The sequence below is a fragment of the Bos javanicus genome, chromosome 15 (genome assembly GCF_032452875.1).
Source record: "Bos javanicus breed banteng chromosome 15, ARS-OSU_banteng_1.0, whole genome shotgun sequence".
Lineage (NCBI taxonomy): Eukaryota > Metazoa > Chordata > Mammalia > Artiodactyla > Bovidae > Bos > Bos javanicus.
Genome location: NC_083882.1, coordinates 35,063,844 through 35,078,360, shown reverse-complemented (window position 1 = coordinate 35,078,360; position 14,517 = coordinate 35,063,844). Strand labels below are relative to the sequence as shown.

At 51.4% G+C, this 14,517-nt stretch overlaps 1 protein-coding gene across 3 annotated transcripts in view; it reads right to left on the bottom strand.

The window, feature by feature from the left end:
* Positions 1-14,117, bottom strand: part of USH1C (USH1 protein network component harmonin) — a 48,744-nt gene extending 34,627 nt beyond the window's left edge. Inside the window, exons 1-4 of one of the 3 annotated variants that reach the window (XM_061440663.1) lie at positions 13,937-14,117; positions 2,358-2,425; positions 1,428-1,571; positions 1,147-1,285 (exon numbers count right to left, since the gene is read on the bottom strand). In XM_061440663.1, coding sequence (XP_061296647.1) covers positions 1,147-1,285; positions 1,428-1,571; positions 2,358-2,425; positions 13,937-13,972 — 387 coding nt within the window. In that variant the 5' untranslated portion in view covers positions 13,973-14,117. The remainder of the gene's footprint in view (positions 1-1,146; positions 1,286-1,427; positions 1,572-2,357; positions 2,426-13,936) is intronic. The other 2 variants (XM_061440664.1, XM_061440665.1) reach the window with 2 other exon arrangements.
* Between the last annotated feature and the right edge of the window lie 400 nt (positions 14,118-14,517).

Genomic DNA, 14,517 nt, shown 5'->3' with positions numbered 1-14,517 from the left:
AAGATTTTGCTGTATAGCACAGGGAACTATATTCAACATCCAGGGATAAACCGTAATGGAAAAGAATATGAAAGAGAATGTATAACGTTTATAACTGAGTCACTTTGCTGTACAGCAGTAATTAGTACAGAGCTGTAAGTCGACTAAACTTCAATAAAAATCCATTTAGAAAAAAAATAATACATTCATATGATTCAAAAGCCAAACAATCTAAAAGGTGTAGCCTTCAAAAACTCACTCTCACTTTATTCCCTATCCACTCTAGTTCCTCCTCCAACAAGTGACGGCCTTTCATTGGTGTGTGTGTGTGTGTGTGAGTTCCCGCACACAAATACAAATAGAAGTCACACATATTTTAGGAGCATAAAATACACGCACATAGCATTCACGTGCCAGGTACTGATACAAGTACTTTGTAATATGAATTCATTTATTCCGTCGGAACAACCTGATGAGGCAGGTTGTTCGTCATCCCATTTTACAGATGAGGAAACTGAGGCAGTAATTTCACCAAAGGCATCCAGCTAATGAAGCGCAAAGCCAGGATATTCTGGCTCCAAAGTCTATCCTTGAAGCACTGCACTGTGCCAGGATTTCCTTTTCCCTTCCAGGGAGAAGGCTATGTATCCAGAACTTCAGGTGTCAGGGCATAACTATGCTCTTCCTTCAGACATAAGGGAGGTGGGTGCAGAGCAGCAGGAGCAGCAGGGGCAGCAGCAGCTGGGAGCCAGGCTCTCTGCTCCCCTCAAGAAAACAGGCAGCACACTATCAGATATAATGTGGATAATAAGAACGTACTGTGTAGCACAGGGAATACTACTCAATACTCTAATGGTCTATATGGGAAAGGCATCTAAAAAGGAGTGGATATATCTATACGTATAACCGGTTCACTTTGCTGCACACCTGAAACTAACACAACATTGTAAATCAACTACACTCCAATAAAAGTTAAAAATTGGAAACAGACAAGTGCCTGCAGCCAGATTCTATGGCCGCGAGGACAATCTGTCAGGATACAGAGGCCTTTTCCTCTCCCAAAGGCTCAGAAGGGTGAGGTGACCACGTGACACCACACAGCCTAGTGTGGGGAGACAGGAAGCCTGAGGGCCTGGTGCCCACGACCCCTGGGCCCTGCTCACTCACCTGGAGCCCAACACTGTCGGCCTGGCCATCTTTGATGAGGTGGGAGATGAAGAGTCCACAGCCAAACTCGAGGCCGCCACGCACGCTGAGGCCGAGGCCTTCGGGGTGCAGCCGGTCCAGACGTACCTCCTTCAGCTTCCTGCCGTGGGAGGAAGGGCCGATGACAGCCCAGCTCTGGTCCAATGGCCAGCACTGCCCCATCCACTTGTCAGAGACCCTGTCCATCCTCAGGTAACCTCTCCCACCCCTGCCTCCAGCCTGCAGCTCCCTCCGTTCCACACCTGGAGCGCCGGGGGGTCAGCTGGTCGTACTCCACCTGGTGTTTCAGTGGGATCAGAGGCCTGATGGCATCGAACAGGGGCAGACGGCTGGGCTCGTTGATGACCAGCTTCAGGTCCCCCACAAGCACGGCCACGTCCATGGTCCTGCAGAGGCACGGGGGCCCTGGAGCCTCATCCATAGCCATGGCCTCTGAGACCCAAGGATTCCCAGAGGAAGCAGTCCTGGGTTGGGTCACCACCCCTGGGCCCAGACCTTGGGTGGATAAAAGATTAGAGCCCCTAACCCTGGGCCAGGTGCCTCAGAAGGGTTTGTTCTCCCATCTAAGTATCCCAAGGAAACCGTCCAGGTAGATGAAATCAAGCCAGGATTCTCACTCGTCTCTAACTAGTTCCAAAGCCCAGGGTCCTTCCAGACAGGAAACGTCTGTGAGGTGGTGGCCAGCCCTCTCATACATACCCCTGCTTCTCACCTCCAAGCTGCAGCTGAGCTCTGTAAATCCTGAAATCACAGTATATCGCACGAGCGTCTACCTCATACCGTTCAGACCCTCCATGTCTAGGGCCGACACTTTTCTGGCTACCAACTGACTTGTTTATTCTCAGTCCACCACCAACTTTTAAAAATATAAGTTGCTCCCTTCTCAAAACCCTTTGACAGTTCCCCACTGCCCAAAGGATGCGGTCCATCCTCTTTGGCAGGCTCAGGGTCTCCATGACCTGTCTCTGTGGACCTGCCTGGGCTGTGTAAATATTTGCTGACACAAGTGAACGGCGTGTCTGCCTGATTCCCAGGAACACTGAGCACTGGCCTCCCTGAGCCACCCCAGGATTTAAGAGGGAAGTCGTCCTGTCTCAGAACGACCCATCCCAGGGCTTCCTGAAGATAGAGGTACCCGGGCTGTCCACGGAACCTGGACCCTGCACACTTACTGGTGGTACATCCGCAGCACATCATAGAGATAGTCCTTTTCTGCATCATTTTCAATCAGAAAATCCACCTGGAAAACCCCAAGGCAGAATTATATGTCCAGCCCCAGCACCCCCACAGCAGATCCCAGGACAGGGAGGGCACTGACGGTGGTGGCAGCGGGGTGGCCCTCCTCCGCATCTCTCCAGGGTTGTAAGAAGAGGGCGGAAACCGGAGGCCAGGCTGGCACCTGACTGCAACACATCAGAAGTGCAGACCACCCTGACGTGGCCACAGGAGTCCCTTTGCCTCGCGTCTGGATGTGGTCAGGCTGAGCCTCATCCCCAGGGCGGTGATGCACACAGCGATGCATACGCGCATCATACTTGTGAAGCCCCCGTGACGGTGATGCACCCCCACGGCAGTCGTACTGCCGATCACCTCCATGGCTATGTCACCTGTGTCCAGGCCAGCAACGCGACTGTCAGCTCCCCGGTCTGGAAGCCCACTGTCTTACCTGATGGTGGCTGTAGTGCCGGATGACTGCTTTCAGAAAGGATTTAGGCCACTCACTCAGATAGCACATCCCCCGCCCCCGCCAGAGCCCCTAGCACTGAATTCTCCCTTGTCCAGTCCTGGCCTAAGCTGGGTCAGCCCTGACTTCTGATCACTCTTTCCCCTTCCCACATCCCTGTGTGCCTCCCCTGCCACCGGAGGGGGAGAATCAGATTACATTTTTTCAGCTTCCCTGACGTCAATGGCTGGGAGTCCAGGGTCAGGGTCAAGAGCTGTTTCGTTAGCACCTCAATCCCAGGGGAGCTGGTGGGCCAGGAGCCCCGGATTCCACTCCCTCAGACAGCTCACTATGTATCTCTGCACTGTGTCCTGAGCTCTCTCTTCAGCCCAGGACTGAGTGAGAGGACAGGGTGGGGGCTTGAGGGGTCCTTGGATCCCTCCCTTCTCCAGGCCCAGCAGCAGAGTCCAGGGCCTCAGCCCACATAAGGGAGAAGATGCTACTGGAAGCTGCAAGCTCCCACCTGATTGGTCCTCAGAGGAAAGTCGGAGCACCTTTGCCTTTTCTGTGGGTATCTTTAGGATTCTGGGAAGTTGGGGGGAAATCTGTTTGTCCCAGATACAAGCCCCTTGGGATTTCTGGCCTGAGCAGATGGGTACAGAATGCAGACTTCTGGTCTTCACCTAGCAGTACCTTCTTCCCTCTTAAAATCAAGCTGAACATTTGATTAGAGATGAGAATAAGCTAGGAGGCTTGCCCTGCACTGACTCAAAGCAGCTTCAGAAATTTATCCTACCCACTCCAAGGAGGGCATTCCTACTTCCTCTGCTTCAGCGCCCCTTTCCTTCAGGCCAGTAGAAGATGGGGGACAGAAGCACGTGCTAGAGTGGGCAGCACTGAATGTCAGGTGGTAGCCTTGGCTTTTCCACACACCACAGAAGTGGGCACCTCGAAAAGCCCACATCTGTGAGGACCCAGTCTGGACTCTCTCCGCACTCTGCCTGGGCTTGCGTGAGAGGGGTGGGGAGCCACACCGAGACAGACTTGGACTGCCCACGTGTGGCTGCGGTGCAGGAGTCTGAGCAGAGAAAAATTCTCTAGGATCAGATTCAGAAATATTTAAATAAATTGGATCATATCACTTTCGTGCTTAATAGCTTCTCATTGTACTTAAAACAAAATTCAAGAACTTCCCTGGTGGTCTGGTGATTAAGATTCCAGGTTCCCAGTGCAGGGGGCCCTGGTTCAATCCCTGATCAGGGAACTAGACCCTGCATGCCGCAACCAAGACCCGGCGCAGCCAAATCCCTTACCTGATCAAGGCCCAACTTTAGCTCCTGCCACTCTTCCTAGCTACACAAGCCTCCTTTCAGTGTTTCCCACAGGCTACACTCGCTCTAGCCTCAGGGCCATCATATATATTGTTCCCTCTGCCTGGATGGTTTTCCTCCTTCCCTGCATGGCTGGCCTCTGCCCCAGGGAGGTCTTCCTGCTCACCAACCTAAACAGAACCCACTCCATCACCCCAAAGATGCTTCAATTCCTTCATTACAACAGTCACAATTTGCAGTTAATTAAGGCTTGCTTTTTTGTGAACTGGTTTGTTTCCTTCATCAGACAGAAAAACCCCACAAAGGAAAGATGAAGTCTATTTTTTCTAAGTCTCTTGAGCCTAATGCATAGAATGTGGTCAGTAAAGAAGTATCAGAGGGATTTCTCCATCCCCCTGCCTCCTGGTCCATGCACAGTCAGATGGGAGGAAGGGAATCATGGGAGCAGAAGGGGAAGGGAAATAACATTTGCATCATGGGATGGCACCAAGAGCTTCTCTGGGCCCTACTCCACTTGTTTATCTCACCAGCCCTACAAGGCCAATTTTGCAGATGAGGCAACTGAAGACCAGAGAGGTTACAACATGTCACACAAGGTACCACAGCTAATCAGAGACAGAGCTAACATTTGAACCTCAGTCTATCTGATTCTGGGGCTTCCCCAGTGGCTCAGCGGTCATGAATCTGTCTGCAAGGCAGGAGACACAGGAGACATGGGTTCAATCCTTGAGTCAGAAAGATCCCCTGGAGTAGGGCATGGCAACTCACTTCAGTATTCTTGTCTGGAGAAAGACATTCTCTTGTCCTATCCCATGGACAGAGAAACCTGGAGGGCTTCAGTCCATGGGGTCCCAAAGAGTCTGAGTCACTGAAGTGACTGAGCATGCATGCATGCTATCTGATTCCAAAGCCTATGCTCTCCCTGCTATACCACTGCCTGTGTGAGTCAGGACTTCCAGGGAAAAAACTTCAAGGGCTCTTCAGGCCAAAATTTCAAAACTTTTGCTCTCAAGCAGGCTCCCCTTATCTCAAATCCCCATCTCTCTCCTTCATACTCTTAAGAAATCCCTTTGGGTTTGGTCTAGAACAAGCAAGAAAATATCTCTTTTGGATGACTCCTGGAACTGCAGATGTTCTGCTTTCTACGAAAGCATAAAAAGCCCATCTGCTCTGACTGCAGTGAGGAGAGCCCAACCAAAGGGCTTCTAGCTCAATTCCAGCCATGGGTGGTGACGTAAGACAAAGTAGAGGAGAGGGAAATCCCTTCCTGACTGAGGCCTTATGACTGAAGCTCTCTGCAACCCCTCCTTGCAGAAGCGCCTCCTGCTGCATCATTGGGTGTAAGAAGCGAGGCACTGTCCTCCGCAGACAGTGTTTATGCACTGAGTGGAAAGTAGAAACGGAAGACAAAGGCAATTTCCAATATTAGAGTCTAAGGTTCTGCTTTTCTGCATCCCAAGCACAGATCACCTGGAGATGCTCTTCGAGGAGAGATCCTATTCCTGGGGGTCCCAGGCTTCTGGTCCTTGTGGGCAGCCCTCCAATGCTGACCCCTGCATCCAGAGGTCCCCACCCAGAAACTACATCCTATCAGTCTCCTGCTGAGGCAGCCTGCAAAGTTCAGCTCTCTAGCTCCATTCATTGTCAGAGCCTAGGTCACTCCAACCCTGACTTTCAATTCTGCCCTTCCCTATCCCTCCAGGGTCATCTCTATCACCTCCCAAGTGTGACTCAGGCTGCGGCCAAACAGGCCTTCCCCTAACACACTGGAACCTCCTCGACCTCATTCAGAATTGTCCCATCTATCCCCAGCAATTCAACTTGTCCATTTAAAAAAATTATCCATTTACCATAATATCTGGGAAATCATATCTGGCTTATGTAGAATGTTCTTTAAACACCAATGTAAGGGATAAATCAAAATGGTGGGAGTCTCGTGACCCTGACCATTTCCCACCCAGGAATCTCTCCAAAAAGACTCTGAGATGACAGCACCACTTTGTTCTCTGACCACACCTGAGTGAAAACACATGCGCCAAGAAAGACAGCTGATAAGGATGGAACTTTCTCTGGAAGCCTGAACGTGCAGAAACATCAGCACTGTAATTCAAATTTTGCTTGTAAATATTTAACAAACTTATGCGATGTCTCTTCCTCCTGGAATCTAGGTTCAAGCAAATTCCTCAGGAGGGTCTCCCCTGTACCAGTCCAAGGGGCAGCTTCAGGGATCCCGTCCCTGAATGGGATGTGTGTTGGAATGGCTGTGTGTCATTCTCCCAAAAACTTGTGCTCAGCTACCTGTAACACACCTGGTGCATAGTAGGTCTTAAAGCACCATGCCATGCAAACAGGTGCAATGTTCAGTGGTGACTGCTGAATGAACTCCAACAGCCTTAGTCTAGAGCCTTCCTTCTATCCTCTCCGCCAGTCCGGAGTCACCTTCCCATCACTCCTCAGTACACAGCCTCCTGGATCTGTCTCCTCTTAGCTCAGTTCCAGTCTCAGACCCACACAAGATGGCCTGCCCTCCCTCTTCCCACTGACCTCTGTTTTCATTTAAGGGGAGTCCAAGCCCCCTCTTCTAGAGTCTTTCCTGACCATGCCCAGCCCAGAGCCTCCTTACCAGCCTCCCAGCCTGAGGCCCTTGACTGGCTCCCTTATTTGGGCCAGACTCTGCTTACAGACAGGCCACCACATCTGAAGTACTTTACTTGTATTGTCTTTAAAAACCCTCTGAGGTGGATGGATATTACCCCCATTTGACAGATGAGGAAATCAAGGCTCAGAAGTAGTAGAGATGAGATGACTGCTGGCTCCAAAACCCTTGCTTTTTTCCAAACTACCACATTGTATCCACTTACCAGTTAGAACCTCCTTATTTGCATTTGTCTAATACACATTAATTGAGCACCTACTGTGTGCAAGACACCATGTCTTCTTTCTCTAACTAGATATAAAAAGCCTTTCCCTTTCTTGGATCCTTCTTGATGGACATAGAAGCCCTAAGTAGACCACCATGTACAAGTAACTGTGTGGGGGTCCATTTACCACATCAATACCCTATGCCCACTCATCTTGTGCCCACTCATCCTGTGTCTGGCCCCCTCTGTCCAGCATGAGACTTCTCTGGCCAATGTTCAGCTGGCTCAGTGCTATCGGCCTGCATGGTAAGGGATATCTCCCTCCTCACAAGGTACAAGCCCTTGTCTAGGGCACTGGAAGTAGACTCTGGGTTTGGCCTTGGGTCTCTCCAACCTCACCTCCCTGCCTTCCTCCATATGGACTGCCCTTTCAGATTGGCCTCACAGGGGAAGCACACAACCTTCCGCTCATGAAAATTCATGTATGCACTCAGCCAAAGACGGAGAAAGAGAGCAAGAAGCAGATTAAATAATGCATGTTGTTCCACTGGGTGACATTTGCCCTCCTAGGGCTGTGTCGGGATTAAATGAATGAATATCTGTAAAGACATTCACTGTAAAGACATTTACTGTAAGACAGTGCCCAGGGCTCCGAAACTTCAAGGGCTCTAAAATGTGTGCTGCATCGCTTCCCTTTTGCCTCCAGACCCACAACCCAGCCTCCTCCACCTAGAGGAGTGTCCCAGGAAGCTTTGCCTGGGCTCCCTGCCCTCTACTTCCTTCTGGGTTCAGCCAAGGAGGGCGGTAAGACAGTCTGGGGAGAAAGGGAGTGGGGTTCTGATTCCCCGGCTCTCTCCATGCCAGACCACCACGAGGCAGGTGCCCCCACCTGAGGCTGCAGCGTCTGACTGGACATCTCTCTGCAGCCACTCTCTCCTTGGTTCTGGGACCCCTTCCCTTGCCCCTTGGGGAGCCCCTGGCCTCCAGTGCTGCTGCTCCCGGCTGTGTCACCACGCCTTGGCAGCTCAGCCATCCTGCCCTTTCCTGTAAGCAGTCCCTTCATAAAACTCTTCAGTCTCCCATTTGAGTGAGCCACCTGCTTCCTGCTGAAGCCCAGGCTGGTGTGAAACCTTAGCTATAAGCACTGGTGATACCAGCAGTATTTCTTCTCTGTGAGCTCTTCCTCTACCTATAAAAGTTGCTCAGTCGTGTCTGACTCTCTGCGACCCCAAGGACTGTAGCCCACCAGGCTCCTCTGTCCGTAGAATTCTCCAGGCAAGAACACTGGATTGGGGAGCCATTTCCCTCCTTCAGGGGATCTTCCCAACTCAGGGATCAAACCTGGGTCTCCTGCATGGCAGGCAGATTCTTTACCATCTGAACCACCAAGGAAGCCCAAGTCTCCTCAAATGCCAGCTCCCCTTGGTCAAGCCTTTCCTCAGGCTCCCCCACAAAGCCTGCCCTGTCATTCTCTCTGCACAGGATGACACTTTGTCCCCACCTCTGCTGTGGGACTCACCAAGCTGTGTTGGACTTCCTTTCTTCACCTGCCTGTCTCCTCACTAATCCCTATGTGGTCACAACACATTTCTAGCAGGAGGAAGGCGGGCAGTGAGGCCACGCCCTCTTCCCCACGTGGGTCTGCATGTCTCCCTGCTTTCAGTATCCTCCTCTGTAAAATGGGAATAAAAGTATCTCATAGGATTCCAATCTTTTGTGAGAGATTAAAAATGGCTTTTTAAAAAATTCTTCATTGAGTGAATAGTTGTTACTTTGAACAGTGCCTGGAAAGTAGCAGGTTCTAAGTGTTTGTTAGTTAAACTAAGTAAGCATAAATGAATACAAGTCCCCTGTTCTCAGCAGCTGGCAGAGACTGGACCTCCATAAGTGTTGTTGGGATGTTGGGATCTAGTTCCACTTCCACCCGGGCCTGCACAGTGTGCATCCTGGAGTTCAGCTCAGTCGCTCAGTCATGTCGGACTCTTTGTGACCCCGTGGACTGCAGCGTGCCAGGCTTCCCTGTCCATCACCAACTCCCGGAGATTGCTCAAACTCATGTCCATCAAGTCGGTGATGTCAACCAGCCATCTTGTCCTCTGTCGTCCCCTTCTCCTCCTGCCTTCAGTCTTTCCCAGCATCAGGGCCTTTTCCAATAAGTCAGTTCTTCCCATCTGGTGGCCAAAGTATTGGAGTTTCAGCTTCAACATCAGTCCTTCCAATGAATATTCAGGACTGACTTCCTTTAGGATTGACTGGTCGGATCTCCTTGCAGTCCAAGGGACTCTCAAGAGTCTTCTCCAACACCATAGTTCAAAAGCATCAATTCTTTGGTGCCCAGCTTTCTTTATAGTCCAACTGTCACACCCATACGTGACCACTGTGGGCATCCCAGAGAGCACTGGGTTTATCTGACTCATGTTTTATTATCCTTCGTCTTTTCAAGAGACTTGTGTCATGCTTACTAGTTGGTAGCATTTGACCCAGTGCCAGGCACAGCAGATCACACCCTTCTGCTGGTTCTCTTGCCTTGCTTGAGGTTCCTTCTCCTCTTTGTCTCCTCTACAGGTTGGGGTGCCCCAGGCTCTGTCCTGAGTCTTCTCTCCATCAGCACCGTCTCCCTAAGTGACTTCACCAGTTTCTGGGGTTTAAATACCATTTATACCATAAGAATTCACTGAGGCTTATCCCCAGCACAGAACTTTTCCCTAATTTTCACACTCCTACATCTACTGATCTTCTCAGTCACCTTTGTACTTGGAGATCTAAAAGGTATTTCAAACATAAAACATTCAAAATGGAACTCTTGGTTTCCACCAAGAGTTCTGTCTCCACCAACCTCCTCCTCCTCCCAACACAGTCTCACCCTTGATACCTTTCTCTCCACACCCACAACCATCCCATCAGCAAAGCCTGTCAGATCTACCTTGAGCATATATCCTGGGTCTGGCACTCCATCTAGTCCATTGCAGGAGCCTCCTAAGGGAGGGTCCGCCTCCTCCCCTTTACCCTCTCAGTCTGTTCTCTACCAGTAGTCAGAGCAATCCTCTTAAAATGTAAGTCAATCATATCACTCCCCTGCTGGCTTCTTTCACTTAGAACAAAACCCCAAATCCTGAGTATGGCCCATTAGGACTCTACCACCACTCTGATCCATCTCCCACCACTCTTCATTCCGTAAGTCCTCTCAGAAACACCATCCGACTTGCTGTTCCTAAAGAAGGCAACCAGATGCTTGCCTCAGGGCCTTTGGACATGCTGTTCCCTCTTCCTGGAATGTTCTTCTTACACCAGGCGTTCTACCCAGTGAGGTAGAAATCGGCTCATGAGGCAGAAGTGACTGCATGCTGATATATCTGCATGACTCCTTCCCTCATTTCTTTTATGTCTTTATGTCTTTGCTGAAATATCACTTTTTTCAGAGAGGTTTTCCTGACTACCCTATAAAAAGTACTATCTCGTCACTCTTTATCCCTTCACCTCACTCAGTTTATTTTTTTCATAGCGTTCATTGCTACTTGACATTTTATGACACTTCCATTGGTTTGCTTGTTAACTGTCTGTCTTCCCTACTAGAATGTACTCTCTAAGAGGGCAGAGACTTTGTTTTGTTATTCAGTGGTTAGAGTACTGCCTGGCATGTATCAGCAACTGAGTCAATATTTATTGTATGTGTGCATGAATGAATGAAAGATTACCAAATCCCTAGAAGGCAGAGGCTCTTCCTGACCTTATTTATCCCCTAAACCCCCCAAGCCAGATGTCTAGCTTTGGGCAGGGTACACTACAGATGCCCATGAATATATGATTGCTAAACAGTCAATAAATACTTTTTGAGCAAATGAGTAACCAAGTTCCTGCAACCTGCGGGTGCAGTGTGCAAGAGCAGGTTTCTTTTGAAAAGCTGGTTCTCCCGGGGGGAAGCCTTAGTCTCTGATGCCCCCCTCCCCTTGCCTTGGTGTGCTGGCTGAAGGCTGTGTCCAGGAAGGGCATGCAAGTGCTGCTCATGGCCTTGGGGGAACTGCACAAGCCCAACAGTCCCCGCTCAATGGTCCGGAGACTGTTGGGTCATCCATTGGGATGCTCTGTAGGCATCAGTGGGGAAAAGTGAGGCCATTTACCAAATAGTTGCTGCACAACCAGAGCAGCCAGTATTTGAACACCTATTTCATCCTCACCATCCTGTGAGGTGAGCACAACGAATTCCATCTCACAGTGAAGGAAACTAAAAGCTCAGTGAGGTTAAGTGGCTTGCCCAAGGTCTCACTGCAGAGGGGGACAGTACTGAGATCTGAGCCGATTTCCACCTCATTGGGTAGAACACCGGGTGGCTCAGGTGGTGAAGAATCTGCCTGTGATGTAGAGACCTGGGTTCGATCCCTGGGTGGGGAAGATCCCCTGGAGAAGGGAATGGCAAACCACTCCAGTATTCTTGCCTGGAGAATCCCACAGACAGAGGAGCCTGGTGGGCTACAGTCCATGGGGTTGCAAAGAGTCAGACACGACTGAGCAACTAACACACACACTGACTACCTCATTGGAAAAGACCCTGATGCTGGGAAAGACTGAAGGGCAAAGGAGAAGGGGACAGCCAAGGATGAGATGTTTAGATAGCATGAGTGACTCAATGGACATAAATTTGAGCAAACTCCGGGAGATAGTGAAGGATAGAGGACCCTGGCGGGCTACAGTCCATGGGGTCGAAAAGAGTCGGACACGACTTAGCAACCAAACAACAACTACCTAACTCCAGACAACAGACAACAGTAGACATTTACTGAGGCTTCACTAAGTAACAGGCTCTATTTAAGCTCTCTACACATGTGTAGGTCTCATCTATCTCTCACAATAAACTTACTAGTTAAGTATTACTGTGATCCTCATTAACCAAATTGGAGAACTGAGGCACAGAGAAGTTAATAACTATCTCCCGGTCACACAGCACTTTCCGTAACAACACAGTACCTTTAATGTTACCTCCAATGACTAAGGATTTATTTAGATTACAAATCATTCTCAAGGGGGTAAATTTGCTCTGAAACACTAAGGAAGGGGCATCTAGAAAGCAATCAACAGCAAGGTCTCTCCTCGGCTGCTTCATCCTCTCTCCTCAGTTCCCAGATGATCTCCAACCTGGGAGGGGAAGGCTGCTGCGCTTCTGAAGCAATGGGGCACAAAGTCCAGCCCCGGCCTTGCCCAGCACGCCCCGCCTGCACACTCAGGGCATTAATAGGTAATGACTCTTGTGATGAGGAAGAGCAGGGCGGTGGAAACACAGAGGCCTGGGGCCCTTTGGGGCGCATGGGGCCTGGGGAAGAGAAACAGGGGCTAACCCAGGGGTTGAGTCAGACACCGGGGACCCCAGAAACAACTCTCTCAAAGAGGCAAAGAAAAGTACCTCATGAGGAGAAGACAAAAGAGGGCCCGACATTACTTTCAACCCCAGGGCAGGAAAGTGAAATTCAAGCCTGAGTCATCTTGGGGTAGGGGACGGGCAAGTGGGTTGCCTGAAATCTACACTCACCAAATGTCCCCGGTGGCTGAAATTTCTCCCCTTGGGTCCCTTTGCAACAGGATGCGCTGGTGAACACTGTCTCACACTCCCCTTGTTATTTCCCAGCCCCCATACTCCTGCGTGAACTTCCGGTTATCTCTCATCCCTGGGATCCCAAGGCCTCATTTTTAGAAGACTCCGGCCAGCAGGAGCTGTCCCCTTTGTGCCCCCACCAAACCTTGATTCCAACACTCAGCACCCAGGTGTGGGTAGTTATTAGTATAGGGTCTGTATTCCACCCACATGGCCAGCAACTTGAAGGCACAGACTGGGTGCTCAAAACATGTTTCTTAAGTGAACAACTGACCGTTGGTCCCTAGTCCCAGGCCACAACCCTCAGCCCCTGTGGCCTCCATACTGGCTGGCTCCTTGAGCTCCCTGGGCTTCTCTGTGGTGAGAGAGGGGCCAGCCCCTGGACCTTGTCTACCTGAGCTCTGCCCACTCAGGCTTGGGAAGGGGGTTGGCTGGGTCTAAAGACACTGTCTCTCTGGGTGGGTCTCAAGGCTCAGTCACCTTTCCCTCAGGCAGGGCCTGTGGGTAGCTCCAGACACCCCTGGCTGCACCCTTGGGCTCTGAGGCATCCTCAGGCCTAGTGGGGATGTACACTGGATCTCTTCAAAGGGTCCTCTCTGACCTCAGGCTCAGCAACTCCTGCACAGCTCTGGAAACAGTTCTGGGAAGCCTGGGTCAAACCCAGTGGTCTCCAGCAATGGTCTCTGACAGTCCTGGGCCACCAATGAGGCCCCTCACTGGTGGAGAGCCTAAAGGGCCTGGCTGACTCCCACCGCTCCCTCCACTATTTCTCAGGTCCTAAGAAATGCCCTTAGGTGGGGAGTGGGCTGCCTGACATGCCTCCAATTCGAATTTTCAGGTCAGAAGACAGACTGAGGCATCCACTTGCCCTCCCTCCCAGTCCTCACCTCTCAGACACTATCCCAGAGCCTCTCTACACCCTCTGACACCCCAGAGCTGGGGGCGCTAGGAGGGAGCGGGGCAGAGGGGTGGGGTGGGCGTTGCCCACTATGGGGCATCTCAGAGAAATATCCCATCTCAAGCCAAGATCGGAAGGAATTCTAACCCCCTACCCCACCCCCGCTGCGTATTAAGAAAACGGACACTTTCGGGAAGGAACTCGGTTTAGTGGCTTCGACACCTAGAGTCCCAGTGCTCCTCCCTCATTTTACTGGGGATTCCTGCTGGTAACCAAAGGACCCTCAGGATCCCAGCCCACCCAGAGCCCCAGGACCGGCCGGCAAAGGGAGAGGTGGTGCCGTGGGTATCCACCGCCCACCCACTCCGCCCCCGGACTCCGCGGGGGCGCTGGAGGGCCGCTAGTGGCTCTGACCTTGTGCCGGAATTCTCGGGCCACCTTCCGATCCATGGCTGGGTTGGATCGAGTCGCTTGCTACACAGTTCCGCTCCTTCGGGTGCCGGCTGCTGGGTGACGGGCTGCTCCAGCCCGCAGAGGCGGCGACCGCGACAGGCGGAGCCTGGGGAGGAGAGGGTGGGGCCTGGGGCGGACGGGGAGGGGCGGCGGGAGGCACCTGTCCTGAATCTCGCCGCCTCTCTCTGAAGCCTGAGAGCCGCTGGCCAGAAGGGCGTGTCTATGGTGGCGGCAACGATGGTTGGACATGTGACTGGCCCTGCCCTTGGAGTGGTTCTTAAACACACGCGGTTAACTGAAGGGATCTCAGGAAGCTGTCTGTCACCCCTTGCCAAGCATCTCACCTTCACTGTACATTTTATAGTAGTGGCTTCCCTGGACTTTTCCAACTTGGAAGAAACCTGTTTGTGAACTCCTTGGGGTTGGGTGTTACTGTAGCCCACAGGAACCTGAACAGTGGGTAGGAGGGCCCCTTCTCCACTGACTTCCTCTCCCACAGTTCCCTAGCTCCCTGCCACTCACACACACACACACACACACAC